At 37.0% G+C, this 16643-nt stretch overlaps 1 protein-coding gene across 7 annotated transcripts in view; it reads right to left on the minus strand.

The window, feature by feature from the left end:
* Nucleotides 1-16643, minus strand: part of KIF16B (kinesin family member 16B) — a 145731-nt gene that overhangs the window by 71921 nt on the left and 57167 nt on the right. For all 7 annotated transcript variants that reach the window (XR_007506046.1, XM_049800520.1, XM_049800519.1 and 4 more), the window contains 5 exons: nt 7788-7907; nt 7208-7259; nt 5822-5959; nt 1489-1571; nt 1199-1287 (listed from right to left, as the gene is read on the minus strand). Coding sequence is in view for 6 of the 7 variants with exons in the window: in XM_049800520.1 (XP_049656477.1) it covers nt 1199-1287; nt 1489-1571; nt 5822-5959; nt 7208-7259; nt 7788-7907 (482 nt within the window). In the remaining variant the exon portion in view is untranslated. The remainder of the gene's footprint in view (nt 1-1198; nt 1288-1488; nt 1572-5821; nt 5960-7207; nt 7260-7787; nt 7908-16643) is intronic.

Raw genomic sequence — 16643 nt, forward strand, 5'->3', positions numbered from 1 at the left:
CTGAGCAGCATAATGCAATTATTCATAACAGTATTGTAGCAGAGTAACATTATTAGTCGGGGAAAAGCCCATGGTAGCTGATCAATAACAAGAGGTAACAAACAACAGCCAGGAATTTTCCTCAGCCCACAAAAAATATAATACTAGCAACTATCACTAGAAGTTTTTAGATTGAACTATTTGAAAAGCTAAAGAAATAGCAAAACATACATAAACTTTTTTGACCTTCTCCTTCAGCTCTGTCTAAAAAAAAGATGTAATTTATCAGTGTTATTACACATACTCACTGTATTTAAGACATTGTTTAACTTGAAGTTATTATTACCTGTCCAATCTTCCTAAATGCTAATGGAGAAAGAGCAACCCCACAATAAAACTTGGGAGTAAAGCTGCACTATCCAAGCCTGTAATTCAATTTACAGCCAATTTTTCAAAAGTGCATAGGTGGTTAAAGTGCCTCATCTCACGCTCAATTCAAAACACAGGCACTAGCTATTGAAAAAAAAATTAGAACAAAGTGCCATCAATTCTCCATAAGTCACTTTAAGAACACTGGTAAAAACATTAAAAACAGCTTCTCTACAAGAAGCGGTCTTTGTCATTCTAACTATATAATAAAACTGTTTTCCACATCCTAACTTGGCCACCTACTAGGAGGTATATAGGTGAGAACATAAGACATACATTTCCCAGCCTTTTTATGATTGTATTGGTACTATACGAACTCAAGAAATCTTAATTTTCAGTTTAAAATGCATTTTTCTCAGGAAAAATAGTTAACTTTTATTTCTGAAGAAAGAATAAATGTAAAATTTGCTGTATCATTATTGTGCTGAACTGCCTTGGTTATAACGCAAATGTTGTCTCCCAGATTCCAGGGACTACAACTTCCTTTATGCTAGATCTATCAGTGTGGGTGTTCACTGGTGCAGTTACACTTGCGTTACTTGGGAGAAATCCCAGGTAGAAGCAAGTTTTAAGCGGGATGGAAAGCTCCTCAGTGTCCCTTCACCCCATTTTCTAGCATGGACTAGTTCAAATAACATTTCTGAAAAGTTCTGGCTTCATTCAGAAGCCCGTTATTAAACAAACATAACCTGAGAACAAAATATTTTCTATTACTGCCATTTGGAACATTCAAACCACTAAAATGAAGAATGGTTGGAATTTTAACAACTGCATTTTAGAATATACTCACCCTGGATTATAAAGCATAACGGCTGACAGGTTCTCACAAGATTTTGAAAGATCTGTCATAGACAAGCTGAAGGAAGACAGCAGTCCACTCTAACAACAGACCATAAAATAAACATATTAGACAAACACTGATGTACTTACAAACTCTTACGTTGTTTCACTTGATGAAATATTAACTAAAGTATGTGAAGCAAATAAAAAAAAATATCATTCTACAACAATTGAGGTATGTCTGTATTAGCAAGAAATTGTGAAAAGGTTTAAATTTACTGAACACTGATTTAATCTCACCTTTCTTTTCTCCCTTAGCTTAGCAGCTTCTTTGGGGTGGTTAAAACGAAACATATTGGTTCTTCCAAGTAATATAACAGCACCTGATGAGAAAAAACACACACCATTCACTGACAACATTCTGTACCTGAAAATGCCATGCAATTTTTCAGACATGCAATATGTAAGCGAAGACTTCCATTAACAAAGAACAAAATGAAAATGTGTTTTGATAATTCAAGTATATAACAATGCATGGTGACAGCTACATTAACTGATGTATATAGTTTATTCCTTCCTCTTCCTACTTAAAAAAACCAAACCAAAACAAAAAAAAAAACCCAAAACAAAAAACCCACACGTTCACACACACAAAGGTCAATCACATTCATGCAGTTCAGTTAAAGACTAAATATAGGTAGAGGAAGCAGTGAAAGCAGATGCCCCAATTTGATCTACACACTCTTCAACAGTGCTACTTTGGAAGCCACCAGTAGGTACCAGATACAATGGGAATGTCCATAAATGTGACTAAGAACAAACTTGTCCATCCACTACCAATCGCAATCAGGTTTGAATCCACCTAACTGAAAGCTCCAGATCACTATAACTTGTACTTTCACTTACCTTTTTCTTCTCTATGTGAAACAACACTGAAGTTTATCATCCCTCAAAATAGGATTATGAGACTTTTATACCCAATAGCTATTTTCTGAAGGAAGAACCTTGAATAATTCATATTGCTCAATGCACATCTATTATTGTATTTAATCAGTTAAGGTACAGGTCACAAATAATGAGATTCTGGGCAATTCTTATCGTATTTTAAAGACAACAGCATCAAGATTAATAATTTCCTACTGGGAAGTATATTGTCAGTGATGTCTCACTACTGTCGTAACATGAAAGTCTTCCAAGTTAACTGCCACAGAATCAAGCATTTATCTGTCAGTCAGTATGAGGCATTCTTAAACAGAAAAAAGGACTCCATTACACTCACAGTATGAAAAAACTGCACTTAAGACTGTTCACTGCAAATAAATTCTTACCATCTGAGAATGAAATGCTGTCCTTAATAAGGAATGCTCCTGTTAAAATTAGCTTAATTAGGAATATCAACCCAAATAAGGTCATTCAGTCTTGGCAAATAAACAGCAAAAAGCACTATAGTCATGACATCACTTCTTGCTGTCTACAAAACACCTCAATTTTGGACCATGTGAACAGTTTGCCTCAGTCTAATCTTAAAAAGAATTACCTTTCATAAATCTGTACATAGGTTTGTATTGCAAAGTCATTTTGATACCACCTCTTATTTATATAATGACCTTTCCTTCACGAAGTGTACTGGGCATACTTTTAATGTAAGCATATTAAAAAGGGTTCCCTGATGGTCATGACTGCTGTAGTGAAGAGGCTAAAACTGGTTTTAGTCTACCACTGCTTCATATGCTCACAGTAGTCCCAAACATTTATCTGTTCCACTCCTGCTCACTGCCTGGATGGAGATTTTGTCACAGTGAGAATTTCTATGAAATTCCTTCAGTTACTTTCAAATGAAGATAAAAATAATTATTTGTAAAGATTTTTGACCACTTTACTAGCTGGAAGCAACTTAAATAAGTTAAAATTTCAGAATTAATATAGTTATAGATATGTTTTCCTAACTTCATGAAGTTAAAAGAAAACAGGAGAAAGAAGCTTAACAACAAGCACCTGACAGTCAAACCTAGATGGCAGATCATATGAACAACTCCTAGGTTTCTCTTTTGGTACTTCTCTGAATCCTATCATCATTTTTGTGTTATTCTGTTATTAAGGAAAAAGTCTACAATCTTAACTCCCACTTGACAGAACTTCAATAAGCATCAGCATCAAAGCCTCTTTAGGAAAAAAAAAGTCTGGACAAAACCATGCAGTCAAATATTTCCTAAGTACCAGGTTCAATTGTCTGCTGTTGTACATTGCAGCTCTCCATCAGAATGCAAGTATGCAAAGTGCAGCATAAACATCATCATGGAAACATAACTGGATTTGCTATGGGTTTGCTTTCCTTTTATTTACTGTAAGCAACAATTCTTATTCTCCTTGAATGTTAAATGGCAAAGGAAAAAGGTTTGTCAAATACATTGATAGTACTAAGAACAACAACAACAACAAAAACTAAGCAAAAAAGACTTTATCATTTGTGGAGCTCTGATCTCACAATTTAACTGCTTGACTCCAACACATAAATGACCAGAGAGTATGGGGGGGGGGGGGGGGGAATTTTTATATATAAAAGAAGAATGCCTGTTGAATGTTATCAAGCATCTCTGACCTACACAGATCAATATTTTGGAACTATGCAAACAAGTGTAACTATAATTAATATCTTACCAACTTCTAAAAGTCACTACTTCATTTTTATATTTTTTTTATTAACGAACTATAAAAAACAAGCAGTGGGAGGTTAGTAAAGGGCTGGCAGTTTGGCCTAAGAACCTGAAAACTTGGTTTATGTTGTGGATACATTTAAGGTAAAGAAAAAACTCTAATGGTGAATATTAATTCAGTTACCTCTAGAAATCCTACCATATGTTCTTAAGAATAAAAAATAAGTAAGTTACATTTATACAAAAAGGCCACATTAGCCAGAATTCACAAAAGCTGCAAGTAATCTGTAGAAGGAAGGTGGTAATTAATTATTATGCTTCTTTTTTTTTCAAATCCATGGCAGTCTAAAAACCTAACATATTTTCAAATGAACAGTTATTAATGATGAACGGAAACATTTAAATACATGAGCAGTTAATCAGCATTACCTAAAGTGGATATTTAGGGAGGCTGGCACTTCATGCTGTGAAAGTAAATGCTAACACAGCTAGGATACACGGTTTGTGCACGAGTCATTAAACTAGTTATTTTGTCAGCTTTGCCCATCTGATGTCATAGGTGCCATCTTTCTGTTAGACTCAGTCTGGTTACACAGGCTTAAGGTCAGCTTATGCAGCTGTTTTTTCACAATTTAGAAAAACAAAAGAACCCTTCCCCCTTCTTTTGAGTTGCGAATTTCATTAAACAGAAATCTGGGAGGAAAAAAGTCATGTTTCCACTCTTCACAATACAAAAAAATCAAGTTGCTACATATGCCTGGAAGAGGGAAATAGCATCCAAACTCCTACATTCTTCTGAGGCACATCAAACCTCTACTGCCTTTGAAATGCAGTAGGATAAAGTAAAGATGAGTCATTGCAACTCAGTTCTTATTGTTTACAGCGTTATTTGCCATTAACATCAATGTTTCTTTTTGCTAACAATTTATCAATGGGATTTACCCAAACATAAAACAAAGGGGGCTGGAATTCTGTTTTTTCCCCCCAGTATCTGTAACAGAAACAAGCATATATATATCTCTCATTTTCCATGAAGAAATAGACACTTTACAAAATCCATGTCCCCTCTCTACACCAAAACTCCTTACTTTCTGAAAGCAGACTTTTGAAGCACTTGTTTGAGTTCATTAAAGATGCACGACTTTCCTTGTTCAACACTGCATTCTTCCTTTGTTAGAATAAGCTTACTCTGAAAGCTTCCTTCCAGGAATGTAAAATGAGATTGTTTTTCAGCAGCTGAGCTGTGTCACAGCCTCACTTCTAAACAGGTCTTCAGCTCATTGCTAAATGGGAAAATATTCTTGGGTGCTCCTGGAAGATAAAACATCCCAAACCTCCACTGCAGCACTCACCGGCTTGTTAGCCAGTCCTTTCCAGGCCAACACAATACACCTTTGTTCCCAGCTGTCCCAGCTGCTTTTTCATTTCCAGATTTTAAGGCTTTTATATTAAAATTATAATTCTCTAAACCTCCTCCATGAGGGTTAGCCTCCCCCTTTTTGCCATTTCCCTACAGCTGCAGTGAACAGATACCTCAGCTGAATCTCCTGCTACACAAGAGGATTTGGCAGGTGTTAAGTAGGACCAGCCTGAAGCTTAGGGACGGGGGCAGGGGTGTGTCTGACATTATTTTAGTCCTATAGAGTCCAATATTCTTTTTCTTAATATTACAGCAACCTAAGAAATTTGGCATGGAGTTCACTTTATGTATAAACATTGAACAAAATCAAAGGGTAACTATCAAATCATACTCAATCAAGATTATGAAGTGGCTTAAATTAGTAAAGAATTCTCTTTTCACCACATGGCAATTCTTTGACAGAACAAAAACTCTGTAGCTCTCCTCATGGTTTAGGGCTGTAGTTGAGAAGACATGGAATTAAAATTAATTAAACAATAACCCCTTTATATACACACAGTGTTGTTGCCAGAAAGAAACAAAGATACCATATAAAAAATAACATTGTGCTGGGTAATACCTTGGTTTAGGTGTGTGGCCTCTGTAATCTGAATACCGTTCACAGAACACTGTGCTCCATTCAGTGGTATTAGATTCACAGTACCATTGAGATTTTCAAAGATGCAATGCTCACTTTCCAAATCAAGGCCATGAAGAACTAAATACAAAGAAATGAAATAACACAATGAGTTTCTTAACAGCTAGTAAGATTAGCATACCGATATCAATTTATTAGGGACATATTGCACTACATATTTGAGAGTATCTTTGCTCTTTATTCTGTACAATGGTTTTTTCCTTTCTTCATCCATCCTGCACGCCTAAAATGTCAACGCTGTTTATTGTTTTGTTGTAGTGGAAAGAGAAGTGTGTTGGGTTACTTGGGGTTTTTTTGGTGTAATGTTATTTCCCCCTATGTTTTAGCACCAGATTAGTAAATGCTTCTTTCCTTCTGACAGCAACCAGGAAAGTAAAATTTATGTATTTGTACAGACAAGGGGTTTTTTTGTTATTTCCCAGTTTCTGGGAAATAACAAAAGCTTCTTGACCTTAAAGCAACCATGTTTAAATCTGAAAATACAGGATATAATCTGTGATTGTAGACTAACAAGGATGGTTGAAATATGGTTCTTATGTTCTATTCTATTCAGGCCTTTTATCAATCAGTTATGCTACTTTCTGTCTCTTCTTCAACTGATGTATGATTATCTCTACCTGTATTGTTTAATACTACAAAGCAATGCAAGTTTGCTAGTTTTATGAAATTTACATAGAAATTTTAATCCAGGCATCTTTTGACAAATAAATACTAACCTAAGTTATTTTACTCTCAATCTCTCACCTGAGAGTTAAAGGATACAGTTTATTTAATGAAACTGCCTTCAGTCAACATATGTGGCAGGGCAGTCCAGGTCTGGCAGTTAGTTGCTTTCATAAGAAGTAAATAAGAATATCAGTACAAGAATCCCACCTACTTTCTAGCAACTTCCAGAATTTTCTTCAACTCAAATCTAAAGTCCAAAGACTACTTTAGGTATAACAATATAAAAATACTGTCATTATACAAAGGTTAAGAGAATAACTATGCAGTAACTGTGACAGGTGCTGTATGAAAAAGGATGGGATTTTTACACAATGCTATTCAAAAGAACCAAGAAATAAATTAGTAACAAGTATATGGATATGAATAAATTTTAAGCCCACAAGCTATTCTAGAAGTTATGCTCCTTGAAGCAAATCCCATGTAATTCAGCTCTCAAATTTTCTAAAAGTTAAAATATGCAAGAACATACAGACAGCGAACTGAAAAAGGGAAAAAAAGTATGAAGCTTTATTCACATTTTGGGATGTTAGAAGAAGGAAAATCAGCTGAAGAAATAATGTAAACCAAAGCCAAATTCCATACCAATATCCTGTTCTGTCACAGCATCTTCTCTGCCAACATATGTTTGGCCCTCCTAATAAACAGAGAAACACGCATTATTTTCAGTTGAAATCTCCCTTCCTCCCTCCCAAAGATATGTTATCCTTCCACTTTCTCAGAGTAACCTGAACAAAATATATGTTTAAACATACATGAAAAAAAAGCAGGTAGCATTTTCAGAATGCTTTCACAGTCGTTATTATACAATATTATTAGCAAATTCAAGTTTTAACTGTCCTGTGTAGAACCATCTTTGTAATTCTGAGGCAATTAATGTAGATTTGGATTTCAAGTCAATACAATAAGGTGAATGAAAAACAAATATCCATGCGTACAAATTTTAAACATCTATCTATGGTTAACCAGTTGACCCTCAGGATATACCTAAACAGTAAATTAACAGGTATTTTAACTGAATCAGTTGCAACCTCTTAAGAGCTTTTCTTACTCTAGGATGAATGTAATGAGCACTACATTTAGACAGCAAATTAATATTACAGTTTGTTTACTGAAAAAAATTACAAGGCATATAAAGGCAATGAAAACACAGATGTGTATTTACCTTCAAGTGGTACAAGATGATACCAGTACTGAGCAGATCATCATCAATACCAATGAGATGAGGCAGTTCAGAATCTAACACCACACCTATTCCTTCTTTCCTCAGAGCCAAGGTTTGTTCCTGTAAGGGACAGAAATCTATTTATGAGGACATGCAAGAAGTATCGCTCTTCTTTCTCTTTCTAAATGAAGTTTAATGTAACTTATTCTCTGTAATATCACCCCCAAAAAAGCAGGCTTTTTAATTTTCTTTTTTTTTTTTTTTTTAAATTTTTTTTTTTTTTTTTACATTTTCAATGTGACTGTTTTATTTCCATTAAGCGTTCCAAGCTTGCTGTTCAGGAAATCTGTGAAGGTGTTATTTGAAAGAAACCAAACAAACAGGTGAATTATACCAGAGATAAGGAAGATCCATCAAGAGCATAACAAAGCAATGTTGTCTAAAAGCAAGCTACATACCACCTTGCATGAAGGTAAGGAGAACATAAAACTCCTCAGAATTCAGTACAGCTAAGGAATAGAAAACTGAAAACTCTTTGACAATCCTTTAAATAAATTGAACCTTCACAATAAAAACCCCAGACATCTGCAAACTCGGTAAGCCTAAGCAGTTAAATCATCATCCAATATAAGGGAAGCACTGACAACAGTAAATAAATGTAGGAAATATTTGCAGGATATAATTCCAATTTTTCAAAATTCCTTAGGGATAAATTGTACAGCCACCTGTAGGATGAAGAATCATTCAGCAAGACTACAAGTGGGACACTTCAAAATTGGGTAAAATATGTGATGTAGTACTGATCAGACAATCTATGCAATAAATAAGAAATTAATTATAGCTTTGAAATAAGTTTTAGTACTTATGAAGATTATTTTTCAAGTTCAAACCAAATCCTATTGGCTTCTAGGCCTGGACGATAAAAGCAACAGAGACTTTGAACGCGTACATTCACCGCCTTTCAAAATGAATGCGTTTTTCTAAGTGAAACAGCTAAGCCCTTACGACCCAAGGAAGACTGACAACCCAGGAAGGAGAGGCAATGTCAGCAAGTACCACTTCTGCGTATTAAGGTGCACACATTTCTCCTGGTGCTAGTAAACATGGAAAGTAAGTTTTCTGACTGCATCGTGACTACTCCTTTTCCAAGTCATCAATATGCCTAATCTGAAGCCAAACAAGACACTACACTGTTTGTAAAAAGAATAAGATTGATCGTTATATGTATTTTTCCCTAGTACAGCAACCTGCAAATCTGAAGGAAGAAAACAGATGTAATATCTAATTTCCCTGTACAGTACAAAAAGTCATCAACATTAACACTGTTTAAAAAATTCTAAGTATAGATACACCTGGCGAGATGATACAACGTACAAAAGACACTCCAAAATAAAACCAGGGAAATCCCACTCTGGTCATCCATGAATTAAAAAGTTCTCCAGCATTCAGAAAGCAAGAAAGAAGCTGTGATTCATGTTGCCCTGCAGCTCTCTGACATTCAGACTGCATCCAGCTATTCCTTCATATTATAAAAGTGTCACCTCATAAAACCAAAAAATACAGCTTAAATCATTGTTCAAGTGAAAAAGTAATTTCAGTCAAAGATACCCATCACACAAAGTATTTACTGAGTGGCATCTACTATTATACATAATCTATAATGTTCCCCTATGACAAGGCTGAAGACTTAAACCACTGAGGACTGGTGGCCATTTACACAACTGCTGGCACCTTTGGCCCAATGGAACTGATAAAATATTAAAAGCTGAACATTTTTTCCCCAGCATAACAAAGCATTTGCCAACATTCCTGACTGAGGAAACAATAGTCATCTCAGGAGGCAAAGAAATTATCACTAGGTGAGAAAAATATCTCACAAATAATTAAGAATAAAGAAAAAAATGTTTCTTCATTTTCCAATCTTTAATACTTAACACATTTTTTTACTATATTCAGAAATAAAGCAGGAATAATTGTTATTTAAAATTGACATATTGCTTATTCTTTCAGATCTAAAGTTAAAGAACACAAATTAATTGAGTTTCTAAACCCTTATTTTGTAAATGACTACCATTCACATGCAGAATGTATCCTGCTGATGGAACCATTATAATAAATGCAGTGGACAAAAGCTGTGATTAACTATGATTTTTCTTTCTTCAATACTTGCTGTAAATTAGCTCTTACCTTCAGATACAATTTACTAAAAATCCTGAATCTTAATCAGGTATCTGGAGTAACTGCTAAACTTTAATCATTTGGCTTAAAATTTAATTCCAGATTCAAAAGCTTTCAGAAGAATGACTCCAAATGCCAAACTGTGCCTTTTTTGGCCCAAACCAAAATCACAGAAACCTCATGAAAGATAGATCTTTACTACTTTCTCCCACAGTGAAATAAAGAAGAGAAAAAGGCCAGAAAGAAGTAGCCAAATTACTTTTCTTTCATCCTTGATGGCATAGGAAGAATGTTTCTAATGGCATAGGAAGAATGTTTCTAAAGGAGGACAGACCTCTTTTGAAATAAATTGAAGGTATGTAAGCTATTACAAGGCAGAGAAATTATTAAGTTTGAGCCCCAATTTTATTCATTTTCATTTGTGCAACACAATTTTAAGCAGCAGTAAATCCCTAAGTCAAATGACAAGAGCAGGAAAGGTCACTGTCCCTATTAGAAAATTACTAATTCAGAAAATGTGCAAAAACCTCAAGGTACAGTTTAAGACATCTGAATGTACTGCACACATCTTAGCTTGAATTATCCTTGAAGAGAAAAGTGTACACGTACTCGCTCCATACTTAAGATGTGTTCATAAACTGTGGAATATAAAGAAAGCCAAGTATTATCCACAAAGGAGCACTCGAGTTAATATAAATGGCTACTGTGTGAGGAGAGAAAAAGGGGAGGAAAAAAAAAAAAAAAGGTTTTCTTCTTTAGGAGCTGCTAGATCAAATGGGCTCATGTGAAGAGTAGAAACGCAGAAAATAATTCTGAGTCAGTACATAAGAAAACACTTTCTTGAGTCAAAGTTAAAACAAGGGGATTATATTGTATATTTAAAAGACGGTCTCTCTGAATTCAGCTCTGACTTAGCAGTCAGAAACATCCTGATATAGTAAATTCATTAACACTTCTGTGAGAGGTACAACTACTGTGAAATCTTATCCCTTGTGCACTGACGTAGCAGCCTTCTTACTCCAGCTACAGGAGGCATTGCGTCCGCTAGTTCTTGTCCTCCTGGCAGACTTCAACCACCCCAACATCTGCTGGAAAAGTAGCACAATGAGCTGTAGGTAATCCAGGAGACTCCTAGAGTGCATCAAAGGTAAATTCTTAAGCCAGGTAAAAGATAGCCCTAGCAGAGGGGATGTGATACTGGACCTGATGGTCACCAACACAAGTAAACTAATCAGTGACATCAAGATTAGAGGCAGCCTGGGCTGCAGTGATCACACACTGGTGGAGTTCACAGTCCTGAGGGATATGGGTCAGGCAAAGAATAAAGTCAGGACCCTGAATTTCAGGAAAGCAAAATTCCAGCTGTTCGAGGAGTTAGTCAATAGGACCCCCCTGGGAAACTGACCTCAGGGACAAGGGAGCAGAACAGAGCTGGCAGATGCAGGTGTAAGAAATCAGGAAAGGTAGGCAAGAGACCAGCATGGATGAGTCTAGACCTGCTGGTCAAACTAAAACGCAAGAAGGAAGTGCACAGGCAGTGCAAGCAGGGACAGGTATCCTAGGAAGAGGATAGGGATGCTGCCCAGTTTTGTAGGAATGGGGTCAGGAAGGCCAAGGCATGGCTAGAGCTGAACTTGGCAAGGTATGCAAAAAATAAGGAGGGCTTCTATAGGTATGTTAGCCAGAAAAGGAAGGTCAAAAGAAAGTGTACCACCCAATGAACATGACTGACAAACTGGTAACAACAGATGAGAAGGTGGCTGAGGTACTCAAAACCTTTTTTTCCTCAGTCTTCACTGGCAACCTCTCCTCCCACACCTCTCAAGTAGATGAACCACATGACAGGGACTGGGGAACCTGAACATAAGTCCATGGGACCTGAGAAGATGCATCCCAGAGTCCCAAGGGAACTGACTGATATAGTTGCCAAGCTACTCTCCATGACATTTGAAAAGCCATGGCAGTCAGGTGAAGTCCCTGGTGACTGGAAAAAGGCAAACATTGCACCCATTTTTAAAAAGGGTAGAAAGGAGGAGCCTGGGAACTACCAACCTGTCAGCCCCACCTCTGTGCCTGTCAAGATCATGGAACAGATCCTCCTAGAAGTTATATTAAGGCACATGGAGGCCAGGAAGGTGATTCAAGACAGCCAGCATGGCTTCATCAAGGGCAAGTCTTGCCTGACCAACCTAGTGGGCTTTGATGAAGTGACTACATCAGTGGACAAGGGAAGAGCTGCAGATGTAGTCTACCTGGGCTTCTGTAAGGCTTTTGACACAGTCCCCCCACAACATTCTTCTCTCTAAATTGGAGAGATATGGATTTGATGGGTGGACTGTTTGGTGGAAGAGAAATCAGTTGGATGGTCGCACCCAGACGGTAGTAGTCAACAGCTCAATATCCAGATGGAGATTGGAGACAAGTGGTGTCCCTCAGAGGTCTGTATTGGGACCAGTACTGTTCAATATCTTCATCAGTGACATGGACAGCGGGATCGAGTGCAACCTCAGCAAGTCTGCAGATGACACCAAGCTGTGTGCTGCAGTTGACGTGCATGAGTGTTGGGACGCCATCCAGAGGGACCTGGACAAGCTCGAGAAGTGGGCCCATGTGAACCTCATGAGGTTCAACAAGGCCAAGTGCAGGGTCCTGCCTCTGGCTCGGGGCAATCCCCGGGATTAGTACAGGCTTGGGGGATGAAGAGATCGAGAGCAGCCCGGCTGAGAAGGACTTGGGGGTACTGCTGGGTGAAAAGCTGGATGTGAGCCGACAATGTGCGCTCGCAGCCCGGAAGACCATTCGCATTCTGGGCCGCATCAAAAGAAGCGAGGCCAGCAAGTCGAGGGAGGCGATTCTGCCCCTCTCCTCCACTCTGGTGAGACTCTACCTGGAGTACTGAATCCAGCTCTGGAGCCCTCGGTACAGGAAAGACATGGACCTGTTGGAGCAGCTGCAGAGGAGGGCCACAAAAACGGTCAGGGGGATGGAACACCTCTCCTATGAAGAAAGCCTAAAAGAGTTAGAGCTACTCAGCCTGGAGAAGGGAAGGCTCCAGGGAGACCTTATTGCAGCCTTTCAATACCTAAAGGGGGCTCATAAGAAAACTGAGGACAAACTTTTTAGCCCGGCCTGTTGTGACAGGGCAAGGGGTAATGGTTTTAAACTAAAAGAGGGTAGGTTTTGACTAGATGTAAGGAAGAAATTTTTTACAATGAGGGTGGTGAAACACTGGCACAGGTTGCCCAGAGAAGTGGTAGATGCCCCGTCCCTGGAAACATTCCAGGTCAGGTTGGACAGGGCTCTGAGCAACCTGATCTCATTGAAGATGTCCGTGCTCGTTGCAAGGGGGTTGGACGAGATGACCTTTAAAGGTCTCTTCCAACCCAAACTATTCTATGATTCTATGATTAAGTTTGCTATATTAACCGATACAGACGCATCTCCAAGCTTGCAGCTAAGATACGTTCCAGCAGTTTAAAAACCAAATGTTCATGTAAAGAACTTATTTGAGCCTAAGAGTTAATTTTCACCACATGTAACTGCCCATGATAAAGAACACCTTTATGATATATAGGATTTCTTTAAATGTATTTATATACATACAAACACACACGAAATTGGAATCACACAAGTTTACTTTTTAGCCAACAAGATATTGAATTAAATTAAAAAAAGAAAACAAGCCCAAAAGACATTTCTAACATTCCTTGACCAATCTACCAGTAGAGTGAAAACATATGCTGCTACTGGCCCAGCACATATTAAAGAGTACACATAAGCAGCACACTGCTGTTTTAATGAACAGAACCTCTTGGAGGAGTTTAATTTCTGTTATACTTTCAATGCAAAAACTCAATTCTTTTATTTAAATATTGAACAGTTAGCTGCTGGCACACAGTCCTGAGAATACACTGTGCAGACACTTTCAGTAAAACATAACATTACGCTGGCTAAGTAAATTGTCCAGATGTCTATATTTAAATTATGCAAAAATGCGTAATATCAAATTAATGAAATTATGGGTGAAAATGTGCAATGGCAAAGTCTTTGCATTAATATTTAACCAGACTATACTGGAGCAGATTCTTACGCTAACAGGTACTTTGGGTGCATTTCATTTCATTGAAAATATTCTATTATATCCTGAGTTCACAAAAATGTCTGAAGATACTCAGTGGCCCAGCACTAACATTAAGCCCTCTATAAAATACATAGATGTAAACTGTACACAAGGGAAGTGCTTAATTCTTAATTGTTTTTCCTCCAGTTATGTATTCAGTCCACTTTGTGTTCCCTTTAAATCACTATAAACAATTGTTTCATACCTACAGAAAAAAATATTCCATACCGCTCAGAATTCAAAGGCACCTAAAAATGTTCACTTCCAAACCCAGCAGATACATGGCAAACAGCAAGAATAAGAAATATGGATGAAGCAGCCTCAGCTGGTCACTCCATAATCAAGGTGAGTGAAAAACCCAGGACATCATTCACTTAAGTCAGAAATTTATATATACTTCATCCCAGAATGGTGAAACATTAGATGAATTAATATTACAGTTCCATTGCACAAGTTTTGGACAAATCCAAAGCTGAGGGTTGTACTACTGAATTACAACAAAAAAGATATACCTATACCAGGCAAACCCAGTTCATGCATGTGTGCTCTAAGAGGTCTACACTGATTGCATTTCCAGAGTTAACCCTTTCAAAAAAGAGAAAATGAGGCATAACTGCAGGGCAGGACCATGATGAATGTGTACAAAACCTGAGCGGGGGAATTCCCAAACAAGCAGTGCTCACCTGCTGTCTCTTATACGAGGGAGTAGAAAAGAGAATTATTCAGCAGGAGTTCAAAACCAAAAAGCAACCCCTTGTTAAACTGAAGGACACTGCAGACATCAATAATTTACACAGATGCAAGAAATGAACTTGAGAAATGGTGAGAAAAGGAAAGGAAGTACTTGTGGACAAAGGCATAGGGTATCCATCACCTGAAAGCATGGGAAGTTTTCTGGGGAAGGATTGCTATCTGCTTGCCCTGTTTTATGGTCCAAAATCAAGTACTGTTGAATAAACCCTACTTCACCTACAGGGGTATTTAATCTGAACCAGTGTAGTTTTTCTTTAACGAGGGCACAAAGGACAAGAATGTTTGAAGTTCAATTTAAAACCAGATTTCCTAGTGTCTTAAGGTATATTATCAGCAAATATACCTTACAAATTTGTGTTACCAATAAAAATTCTCAGTCCCTATTAACTGCTACTTATTTTTTAAAGTAAAAAATTCTTACAGCAATGAGTTCTTTAGATACTACGCATAAAAATCAACATAAGAAAATATTTCTTATTCATATTTACTGCTTTTTTGTTACAATGAATTGCTTTGACAGCCTAACTAAATTATCCAATAATCAGGAACTCAGATCAACAAAATATTATCTTATTATTGTATGCATCATCTGTGCATTCTACAGAAGTCTAATTTATCTTTAGAGTTATGAAATTTTCCAAATATGTCATTGGAATATGTAATGCTTTTATTATTCCTGTATTAACCTGCATACAGTGGTACATTCATGCATTCATCTACGTTAATCAAATACTCTTGTGAAATATGAAAGCTTTCAGTGCAAATGAAAAAATACTGGGTTTCATCATGTTTTCCCCCCCGCCGCCTTTTCCAACTGGGGAATTATTTTGCTTACTTATCTAAAACAGACGATCCTCCAGCATGCAGTTCCTTTCTAATGTAAGCTTTAAAAATGTTGTTTGCAAATATATTAAATTCCATATGGCATTAATAAACACTAACTGTCTTTCATGAAAACGCCTCTTTAACTTTGGTCTTGGACTTCAACTTGCACACAATTCTGCATGACTCGTGTAATTGTTAAAGCCTCAAGTCTGATGCGAAATCCACGAAGCATTTCTATTGCATGTTCTTTGATGTTAGAGCAAATGCTTGCAAAACAGCAACCTGTTACTAAGTCAAAAGTCTATATAAGAGCTCTGACAAAAGCCAGTCTTGTAAACTCAACTACGCAACAAGTCACCACCCTTGTATAAAACAGCTGTAGACCATGGCCCAGTTCCATCTCCACGTTATTTCTTTTCCCTTCTGAATATAAACTTCCTAACTGTTATTTTCCACTCAAAGTTTATTCCCATTATTTGGGTGGTACAGTCCTAATGTTTGGAGAGATTTTTAATGGATTAAAAATAGCAGGATTTAAGAGGAATACACTGCAGACAGACTTCTGTTTGTTTCTATTTACAGAAATTATCTGAATAATTCTAGATATAATTCTTCTGAAAGAAAAGTGCTACATAAACAGATGGACAACAACTATGAATTTTCAAATGCATTACATGATAATTATTATATTTATAAAGAAGACACAGCCAATGAAGTTGCACTCAATATTAAGAGGCAAGCATACTAAAATTTTAGTAAAGTTGCCAGTAAACCCTGCAAAACACAAGAAAGCTTACTTGATTAGTTCTGTAATTTAAACAAAATTTCAGGAATTTTACCTCTGCTTAAAACACCAGCAATGTTTCTCCTGCCTGAAGGGGAAGAGCTGAAAGTGACTTCCTATGTTACAAAGTGTACTTCCCAAACACCATAATAAATCATTTTATAGATTACACTCAGGCTCTCATCTTACATAATGT

Source organism: Accipiter gentilis, chromosome 5, assembly GCF_929443795.1.
Source record: "Accipiter gentilis chromosome 5, bAccGen1.1, whole genome shotgun sequence".
Taxonomy (NCBI): Eukaryota; Metazoa; Chordata; class Aves; order Accipitriformes; family Accipitridae; genus Astur; species Astur gentilis.